Below are 11,185 nucleotides of genomic sequence, written 5' to 3' on the forward strand. Positions count from 1 at the left end.
AAATAGTAATGTGAAATAATCCACGCCGCCATCTAGAAGTGCATTATCCCGATCATGCACATATTGAGTGATTATTTTTGCAATATACTATTCCCATGAAAATAAGAATTTATTATTATAAAATATATTATCATTTGTTCTTCATTTATTTTATCAATTAAAATTTTTATTTTTTGTTTACATTAATTGGAATGTATCAATGCGCATGTTCATCCTTTTTCTTCTCATGCATCCTCTAGAAAGAACATGATTTTTAATGTACATCATATGGTTTAGCCAACATTCTAATTTTACAATAATCTACATAAGAAATTCATAAATTGCAGGCAAAATTAATTTTTCCTTACAAATTTAAAAAGGTATTTTGGGGCATTCCGAGAATTGAACTCGGGACCTCTCGCACCCTAAGCGAGAATCATACCACTAGACCAAATGCCCAAGAGATGTCCAAGAAATGAAAATAAATTTATATATTAAAAAGTAATTTTAAAAGCTTTCATATTAATCTTTTTCGATGAATAAAAATATTATATATTTGAGTAAATAAACAATTTAAAATGGGAGAGTTGTGAACGTTGTTTGGCCAAGTCAAACAACTAGAAATTCTGGAGCGATTTGCATGCATTCCACATAATTTTTTTATCTCTTAATATTTTCTTTTAAAATACTTTATACGTTGAATCCCCGAAAAAAATACCTTTAATTTTAATTGTTTAAAAATGAAATACATATTGTCCACCATATAATTGATTGGATTTAAATAATTATAATAAAATAGATGTTAGGTATGTAAAAATGTGAAACTTAAATGATATGATTTTTATTTATTATTATAATTTTCATGTCAAATTATTTGTGTGCCATTGTCAATAATGAAGATGATTGAGATTTATCTTTTCAATTTTTTTTTCTTTATTTAATAATTTTTCCTATATCTCATTTAAAGATTGCAAGAATATTTTCTATGTATGCATAACAAAAAAATACACACATTAAATCTCTCACTTGTTGAATAGCATAAACACCACTTTTGTGAAATATGTTTTCTGCCTGTGATTGGACTTGCGCTCGTGCGCGTGCCCGAATTCATATTTCCCATGTACCAACGCGTATTTGCTCTCCCTCGTAGCCGCGTCCAAAGGGTTTGCTTTTGTTTCCTCAGCCAGTTGGCTTTATTTCTCTGGAAATTAAACTAACCTTGAAGTCTTTGAGGTGTATGCAGGCCTCTATGTTAAGGTAGGCTCAACAATTGCTCAACAACCACAATGTTATTATTTGACTGGATGAATGCTTGTGTTATGTGCTTGTATGTAGCATTATGATTGAACTCAATGATTTTTGTTTATTAAGAGAACTTTTATTGGGAGAAATAAATTATAGAAACTGATCTGAGAGATTCAATGCAAAATTTTGAATAAAATCGCACGAAGCAAGAAAACACAAAAAAACATCAGATTTGACTTGAAAAACTTGAGAATGAGAATAAACCAACAGAACCACAACACACCAAGAAATCTACTATTAAGCAAAAATAAAGTGAAATATACAAAATTACTGTAGACTCAAACCACATCACACGTTGGACAAAATGATACTCATACTACACTCCTTGCACAAGAGAATTTGAAGGTCCTGGCGAAAATCACAGAAAATACTATCAAACGTCACAAATGACTTTCTGATTCTTCTTTTATCATCCTCCATGTTCACCTGCAAGAAAAAAAAACCGTAAAAACCTGAAGGCAACTGCTCTTGATTGGGTTGTAGTGTTGTGGCACCGCGATGTAGCGCTGTGACGCTCTAATATGACGTTGTGGTGCCATGCTCTCACGTTTTAGAGCGATTTATTTCTTTGATAATAACATTGTGGCGCTACAAAGACAATGTTGTGGTGCTACTCTGTGACACAGATGTTGTAGCGCCACCGCTAAAATTTCAAGGCATTGCGGGTACGACGTCGAACCCATACAAAGGATGCTTGCCCCTTGTACCCCTATGACAAACTCATTGCCGAGCTTGATCCGTGAAATGAAAGGCTCTAAGTTAACAGTTGCTTTGACACAATCACATTCCACATAATAACACTTTTAGTTGATAGAATTTTCTTTAATTGAATTTTCCGGAATGACCAGTTCTAACTTTTTTGTAGCATAAATATATCCCTTTTTTATTGAAATTAATGTGCACCTATTCATCAAAGAAGGAAAATCTTTCATTTTGATTGTTCTTTATGGCATTAACTATATGAGAAGTCCTCTCCTTCACGAGAAATTATTGCATACGGACAGCGCATGCAGAGATGCATGCGCAGCCCGATCTCGGCCGTCGATCACAACTTTTTGGTTTTTTTAAAAAATAAAAAATAAAAAATGGAGCCCACCGAAATACAGTTTTGTTGCAATCGACGGTCGAGATCGGACAATGCATGTATGCATCTCTGCATGCGTTTTCTGCATGGAAGAATTTTCCCTCCTTAAAGGTTGTTATGAACCAACCCTTTCTAAATAGGTTTTTAAAATAATAGAGCATCCTATTGAGAATAATGATTATGTGCCCCTCTGCATATGTAGCACTCAAAATTTTATTATTTATAATACTAGCACTCTCTTTTGCCTATTTTTCAAATTCTCACTCAAATATTAAAATTAATACTAAAATCCCAACCCATAATTTTTTGTATTATCAAAGTCTCAATAAATTGAATGTAGCGAGCATAAGGCACATTGGTTCAACAGTTAAAAAACAAGTTAAAATTTAATCAAGTTCAATTTTAAAATACTTAAACTAACTACAGACATAAAATACAAATTTATTATTTATTTATTTATATATTTTTGTTCATCTTAATAGAGAACAAAATTTTAAAAATTTAAAATTCTATTTATGACAAAGTTCTGATAAAATTATTCGTTATTACTAGATATTTTTTAGCCGGAAAAAAAAAATTAATTAGTTGTATTGTATAATACTTAAAGTCGTATTGCTTCGCTGCTCTTTTTATTATATCGTAGGCGTTTTGGCAACTTATTTCATGCTGTGGCGTTTTGAAAACACACATGACCTGTTTGGGTAAACTGTGTTTTGGCAACTTATGCATTTTAAAAACGCTGAAAACTGTGTTTTCACACCGCAACTATCTATAGGTGCGGTGGCAGCTTTCTGGCTGCGGTCAGCATTTTCCAAAAAAAAGAAAATTTGTAATAGTCATCACACCTAGCTTATCGACAGATTATTTTTAATCAGTTTATCAGCAGATTATGCAATAAATTGCAGCCGCCCAAAACAGACCCGTACGACATCTGCTACCACCATGCTGTAAGGATAATAAATGTAAAGCTTAATTTTTTTTTTAAATATCCCTGGTTATTGTTACAATAATAAATGCTTTTGAAAATTGATTTATTCATCGAATTCCTTCAATGTCATATGCTTCCATTTCTCTTGATGGTGATTATATTTGTCCATTCAAACCAATAGGTTGGTGATAATGCGTTCGAGCAGGTTGGCGAATCCAATGATAGAATAATAATTAACATTTTAATGTTATATCAAAATCAGCACACATACATATTAAAATGAGACGATATGAATTTTTATATGAAAGATCAGGCAAGAAAAACAATCATGTGATCTAGTCCAATCAAAATGATCAACGCTAAATTTACAAGTACAAAGATAAATCAATATCTTGAAAATTGAAAAGTTTACAGTGTACAACAAATACAATATTTGTCTATACATAGTATACAGAAAGATTCAATATATTTTGGTCAATATAACGTTCGAGAGCATTTGTCACGGGAGTTATTATCGAGTTTTTTAATACATCATGTTGAAGGTGCGTCGTTGCGTGGTATTTGGGATACATCGTTACTCAACATAATTCTTCGCTCATTACCCAACAGAGAACAGGGCACTCATTATTCAATAGATTCCACCAATGACGGAAAGCAAGGGGCAACAAATGTTGGTTGACGGAGCCCGTCGGGCGGTGGTCGACGGTTATGGAGATAAAAAATTATGGTATGATAGTATGTTCAGAACAACATTGGAATTAGGCTCATTCATTTCTTCTTCTTTCCCCTCTTTGCTCCTCAAGTGCGGAAAGATTGTCTATTTATAGGTCTTGGAGGAGGGTCATTTTCATCATTTGGTGAATAACCAGAATATGACTCGATCGAACAAATCACATTAATTTCCCTTGATCATAAGAGATTTATTGATAATTTGATAACCTCAATGACTTCAGAATCAGATGACCTTGGGCTTGTTGGATACTGCTCGTCGAGACGCTCGATTCAACTATAGGAATGCTAAATTTGGAGTTCATTCACCCCCCCTCAAATAACCAACTAAAACCTGCTAAAAGTGTTTATTGGGTTTGATCTGACTCGAATTTGATAAATTTTGATATAATTGTATTAGTCTCTGGTCAGCCAGTTTGACTATAAATTTACTTAAATTTAAGCACTAGATGATTTTTAATTTGAATCAAAATATTTTTTGCTCAAAAAAATACAGTAAGATCTGTGTCAAATGCCTTCAGATTCAAACCAAATGGTAAAATTAGTTGATAACCCATCATTCTTAATTTTGAATTTGAATATCTTGATTTAAATTTCACTCAAATTTGATCTAATCTCAAATTAATTAATTTTGATTGTCTAAATCAAACAATTGTGAAAGCTTTAATAATAAAGTTTCTATAATAATAATAATAATAATAATAATGTTAGATTTTAAATTTTGTTTATGTAAACACGCCCCAAGAGTTAGAGTAGAGAGGAGAAAGGGATATAAAGTCGGGTGAGAGACAATGTTCTGTTTCTTTATTTATGTCCTCACCACCTTCATATATGGGTCTCAAAATACAACAACATAAAAAGGAGAAAACAATTATTATAATCGCCCGAATAACTGAATTGACGTGTCTATCGAGTGAAAAGTACAATACTATACAAAAGAAATAAAATGTATGACGATCATCGATGTTTGGGTTTCGACCGGCTTTATCGACCGACTATCATATCACTTTCGCCAGGAAGTCCAGCTGACCAATCAAAGTCACCTGATCAACTACGGTGAGGGATCTCGATCGATGGGTCAGTTGATCGATTTTGTTGCACCGCTTGACAAGTCTACCTCGATCTTTTGCACGGGACTTCAGTGCCTAAAACTCCATTGTAGCCGCTAAATACTTTGAAATCCGTGTTGAGATTTTTGTTGTAAACAAATAACAACAACAATAATAACATATTTCAATCAGCTCATCAGCTTAAAAGTTTGTGTTTCAATATCACCAACTCTCTCTCCTTTTTTATATTTGGAGTTAAACATTGAAAAAATTGGGTGTCACCTTCGATGATGAAATTTTTTTGAAGTACTACGACTCTAAATTTCCAATTTAAATTAAGCTAATAAACGTTCGCATCTATAATTGAGTTCTCTTCACAGACTTATAAACAGGTTTTTAATCTCAATTATAATGTAGATAATCACCACGTTTTAAATAACAGAAATTTGCATACTTAGCATTCAACTCTTATGCATTTACGTATCTCACACTAAAATTTTTATTTTTACAAACATAACACCTTATTTATATATGAAAATATGAATTTCACTGTTAAAAATATGAAAGAAATTGGATGTTATATCTGTAAAAATGAAAGTTTTGATATATAATATAAACTTCTGCTTATATGTATTAAACTATTAATATATAATAGAGTTTACACATGCATTCGGGAGTAATTGAACTCTAGATCAGAGGGGACTTACAACTGACAAGCAGATGTCCAACCAGCTGATTTGAGTACACTGTCGGAAATATATGACATGATGCTAAAAAGTAGTATATATTAAAACTCGGAGGAGATTGAACAATAGAAGTAAATTGAATTGCTGAATCTATATGTATTTCTATTTGTTGGAAGAAGGGAGGAACTTGGCCCTGAGGAAGGCTGGATCAGCTTCCTCTGTGTTGATTTTGTTCTGTGGCATCCAATTTCCTGTCTTGGGGTCTCTCATCCAGAAATTTGTTTGCTCTTTCTCATCGCCGGCGGCGTTGAGAATTGCCTCCGCGGTTAATTTTATCGGCGACGACTTTATCTGTGCGGTGCGTGTTCTTTTCGCCGCCTGAGCAGTGTAGGCTCGGATGCTGCAACAACAACAATATCAATCTTTATTTTTCAATAACATTATTTAATATAGTTTTTAATATATTTTTTCATGCATTTTAAAGATAATTTTATTGGTCATTTTAAGTTGCAGAGCTTAGTTTTTATCTTTTAAAAAAAAAAATCTAAGTTATGCTAATTGCGTGAGTAAGTCTGTCACAGTCGTTAGGGGAGGAGATCGACCTCCTCTGTAGGGTGGTTAGAAATAAACTTATTTTATGCTAGAAATAAACTTGTTTTGAATAATTAAACTTCTTGAAAAGTTAGTATGGTGAAAAACCAATGTTATGTGAGAGATGTGATGCATATCTGTGTGGCGGATGAATAATGAAGGTTTGAGATTAGTTTTGTTGTTGAATAATGTGTGGTGTTAATTACTGCCAAACTTGTATAAATACCCGATACTTTTATGGGTTATGAATCAAGTCTCAAGAAAAGTTTTATCAGTCTTTAAATAGTTTTTGTGTGAGTTTGAGAGTCGTATTTTTTGTTATTTTGAGATTATAAAAAAATTTATTTTTCCCAACAAAGTGATACAAAGTATAATGACAAGTGGAGGAATGGTTCTCTTCCAAGCTTCGATGCTTTGTAAGTCCAATTATGTCCAAGTCCAATTATGATAATTAGAGTATCAAGTTGAAGGCTCTACTATGAGCACAAAATATGTGGGATATCATCAAAGATGGTTATAGAGAGCAAGATGATATTGCTCTATCTCAAACTCAAAGAAAAGTTTTAAAAGATTCGAGCAACAGAGACAAAAAGGCTCTCTATATCATCGATTAAGCGGTGGGTGAATATTGGTTCAAGAAGATCACAAGTGCAACCATAACAAAAAAAGGATGAGAGAAACTACGAACTTGTAGCAAAGGAGTGGAGCACGTTAAAGTGATTCACCTTCAAACTCTTAGAGGTGATTTTGAACTCTTATTCATAGAGAAATCTAAAATAATTTTAGATTGTTTCTATTGAGTGTTGACTATTGTGAATCAATTAAAAACAAATGGTGAATATGCAAGTTAAGTAAAAAATTATGGAAAAAATTCTTCGCACTTTTAATCCACATTTTGAGTATATTGTTACTACTTTTAAAGAAACTAAAGATTTATAAACAATGAGTGTGGATCAATCATTGGGTTATTTTCAAGCTTATGAAGAAAAACAGAAGAGGAAGAAAAACAACAAGAAGCAATGACGCAACTTCTTCAATGCAATTTGAAAATGTCATAGAAAGAGGATGTGGTCATGGACAAGGAAGAGGGAGAAGTGAATATAACCATTCCAACAATTTCAATTATAGAGGTAAAAGTAGAAATAAGCAAACATCACGAGGTCGTGAAAGAAGATATTTATGGTAAATATAAGACAAAGAAAAAATTAAATGTTATAATTGTCAAAGATTTGGTCATTATACTACCGAATATAGATGTCCAAAAAAAAATAGAAGAGAAAACCAACATTATAGAAGATAACAATAAAGAAGTACGAACTTTATTGTTAGCATGCAAAAATAAAGATAAAGACCAAGCAAATAAGTGTTATCTCGACACTAGTGCAAGCAATCACATGTGTGGACAAAGAAGAATATTAGTGGAACTTTATGAAGTAATGAGGGGAAATGTCTCGTTAAAGATGAATAGAAAATATCGGTAGAAGGTAAAGGTAAAATTCAAATATGCTTGAAGAATGAAGGTGATCAATTCACCTCAAATATTTACTATGTGCCCAATATGAAGAATGATGTTTTGAGTTTGGGTCAATTATTAGAGAAAGAACATGATATTCACTTAACAAAAAATTTTCTTTTCTTAAGAGGTCATAGAAAGAATTTGATTGCTCTAGTACTTATGTTGAAAACTAGAATGTTTCTTATTGACATTCAATGTGATGTCGCAAAATATTTAGAAGTTTGCGATAGTGATTCATCATGGCTATGGCATCTGCAATATGGACATCTCAATTTTAGTAGTCTTAAACTTCAATCAAATAAAGAGATAGGGATAGACTTACATTGCATCAATCAACCAGGTCAACTCTGTGAGGATGTTTACTTGGATTGTAAACTCTCAAAAGCTTTCCAAATGAGTCAATTTCAAGAGCAGCTAAGCTATTTGACCTCTTACACACCAAATTTGTGGCCCTATTAAATCAATGTATTTTGATGAGAGTAGATATTTTATTTAATTTATTGATGATTTTTTGAGAAAAATATAAGCCAATTTTTTGAAGGAGAAATCAGATGTGCTTGAAAATTTTAAAAAGTTTAAAGCTCTTATTAAGAAGGAAAGTGGCTTTAACATCTAGACCATTATATCTGATCGTGGAGAAGAATTCACATCTAATGAATTTCAAAGGTATTGTGAAGATCATGGAATTCGTCGTCATGTACTAGTGCTAAGATCTCCCAACCAAAATGAAATAGCAGAGCGGAAGAAAAGAACAATTCTCAACATAGCTCAAAACATGCCCAAAATAAAAGAATGTCCAAAGAATTTTGGGCAAAGGCACTTAATTGTGCAATTTACCTAACAAATTGCTTCCCTACAAGAAGCGTGCAAGAAAAACCCCCTTAAGCTGCATGGAGTTGAACGAGATCAAGTATCTCTTATCTTAAAGTCTTTGAAAGTATCACATATATTCACAGTCCAGACAAAAAAAAGAGCATTACTTGATGATAAAAGTGGAAGGTATGTGTTCATTGGCTGTGATTCAAGCTCTAAATTTTACAAACTTTATAATCCAATTAATGGAAAAACTCTCGTTAGTTGCGATGTGGAGTTTGATGAAAAAGATAATTAGGACTAGAGAACACAAAGAGATGAATATACTTATCTTCCCGATTTTGAAGAAGAAGAAAATGAGCTATCAAGAATTGAAAATGTTGTAAGAGAAGAATTACAGGAGCTTGTCACTCCATTAGTTTCAATACGAACATATGTAGAATCAACATCGACAACATCTTTAAGGGAATGTTCAAATGATAAGACACCATATTTTAAACGTTTCCAAGATATTTATGAAGTACCTAATAGTCAAGATGACATTATTTTCTTTATCTTGTTTGGTGAATGTGAACCTTTAGGATATCAAAAGGTAGTGGAAAGCAAAAAATGGATAGATGCTATGGATGTAGAAATTAAAGCAATCACAAAGAATGATATGTGAAAGCTTGCTACACTTCCGCAAGGACAAAAGGTAATTGGAGTTAGATGGGTGTATAAAATGTAGAAGAATGTTAATGGAGATATAGAGAGATACAAAGCAAGACTGATGGCTAAAGGATATAATAAAAAATATGACATAGATTATAATGAAGCATTTGCTCCTATTGCTCTTCTAGAAACTATTAAACTAATAATTTCTTTGTCAACCAACATGGATGAAGATACACAAAATGAATGTGAAGTCTGTTTTCTTAAATGACTTTGTTGAAGAAAAACTTTATGTTAAACAACTTTTAGGATATTAAGTAAAAGGACAAGAAGAGAAAATTCTAAAATTGAAGAAAGTTTTATATGATTTAAAACAAGCAGCAAAGGCTTGGAATACTTGAATTTACAAGTATTTCAAGATAAAATCTTATTAAATGTCTATATTCTATATGAGCATGCATTTAATATTAAAGTTCAAGATAAAGATATTTTAATTGTGTGTATAAATGACTTGATTTTTACATACAATAATTCAAAAATTAAGAAATTTAAGAAAAAAATAGCTAAAAAATTTGAATTGACCGACATTGGGCTTATGATCTGCTATTTCGGAATTGAAGGGAGGTAAGAAAATCCATACATCTTTATAACTCAAGAAGGCTATGCTACAAAAGTACTTAAGAAGTTTAAAAAGATCGACTCTCACCCTGTTGGAATACCAATGGAATGTGGAGTCAAATTATCCAAAAAAGATGGAGAGGAAAAAGTAGATCTAACTCTTTATAAAAGACTCATTGAAAATCTATGCTGCTTAACTTATACAAGGCCAAATATTACTTATGCAGTTGGAGTAATGAATTGCTACAAGGAAGCTCCAACGATCACTCATTACAAGATTGCTAAGAGAATACTTCGATACATTAAAGGTTTAATCAACAATTGGTTACTTTAATCTTTTTCTAACAAATATAAAATTATTGGATGTAGTGATCATGACTGGGGTGGAGATCTGGATGATAGAAAGAGTACCATCGGATTGGTGTTCTGTACATGAGATGTTGCATTCACCTAGGTACCGAAGAAGTAGCCTATTGTTACACTCTTAACTTGTAAAGGTAACTATGTTGTAGTTACGTCATGCATTTGTCATGCAATTTGGATAATGAATTTATTGAAAGATTTATAATTTTCATAAGAGGTGTCCATCGAGATTCATATTGATAACAAATCAACACTTGTATTGACAAAAATATTATTTTTCATAATAGAAGTAAGTACATTGACACTCGTTAATATTATATAAGAGAATGTGTTGCAAGAAAAGAAGTAAAGTTGAAGACATGATGTCTTAAGATCAAGTGGTGCACATAGTTATTAGGTCATTGAAGCAAGAAACAATTGTCAAGTTCCACAATATTCTTGGAGTTACAAATCAAGTTTAAAAGAGGGTGTTAGAAATAAAATTATTTTGGATAATAAACTTGTTGGAAGGTTTATATGTGAAAAGTCAATGTTAGGTGAGACAAGTGATGCATGTGCTTGTTGTAGGTGTGGTTAGTGAAGAGTGAAAGGTTGAGATTAGTTTGGTTGATGAATAATGTGTGGTAATAATTACTTATAAACTTGTATAAATATCTCAAACTTTTATGGATTATGAATCAAGTCTCACTAAAAGTTTATGAGCTTCTAAATAGTGTTTGTGTGACTTTGAGAGTTATATTTTTGGTGATTTTGAGATTACAAAAAGTTTAGCTTTTCCCAACAAAAGTTTAGAGGTAGACCCTTGAAAGATGAACATATGTAAAATTCTTTGATATTTTATTCCTATATCACATTGATTTATATATATATATA

The 11,185-nt window shown here is 31.9% G+C and overlaps 1 protein-coding gene and 1 non-coding gene across 2 annotated transcripts in view; both read right to left on the minus strand.

Moving 5' to 3' along the window:
• Positions 1 to 366: 366 nt before the first annotated feature.
• Positions 367 to 438, minus strand: TRNAP-AGG. The gene has a single exon. It is a non-coding gene; the product is annotated as a tRNA-Pro (tRNA).
• A 5,307-nt stretch (positions 439 to 5,745) lies between these two features.
• Positions 5,746 to 11,185, minus strand: part of LOC110028740 — an 8,361-nt gene continuing 2,921 nt past the window's right edge. Inside the window, exon 2 of the mRNA XM_020730717.1 lies at positions 5,746 to 6,160. Coding sequence (XP_020586376.1) covers positions 5,923 to 6,160 — 238 coding nt within the window. The 3' untranslated portion in view covers positions 5,746 to 5,922. The remainder of the gene's footprint in view (positions 6,161 to 11,185) is intronic.

The sequence above is a fragment of the Phalaenopsis equestris genome, unplaced genomic scaffold (genome assembly GCF_001263595.1).
Source record: "Phalaenopsis equestris unplaced genomic scaffold, ASM126359v1 Scaffold000522, whole genome shotgun sequence".
Lineage (NCBI taxonomy): Eukaryota > Viridiplantae > Streptophyta > Magnoliopsida > Asparagales > Orchidaceae > Phalaenopsis > Phalaenopsis equestris.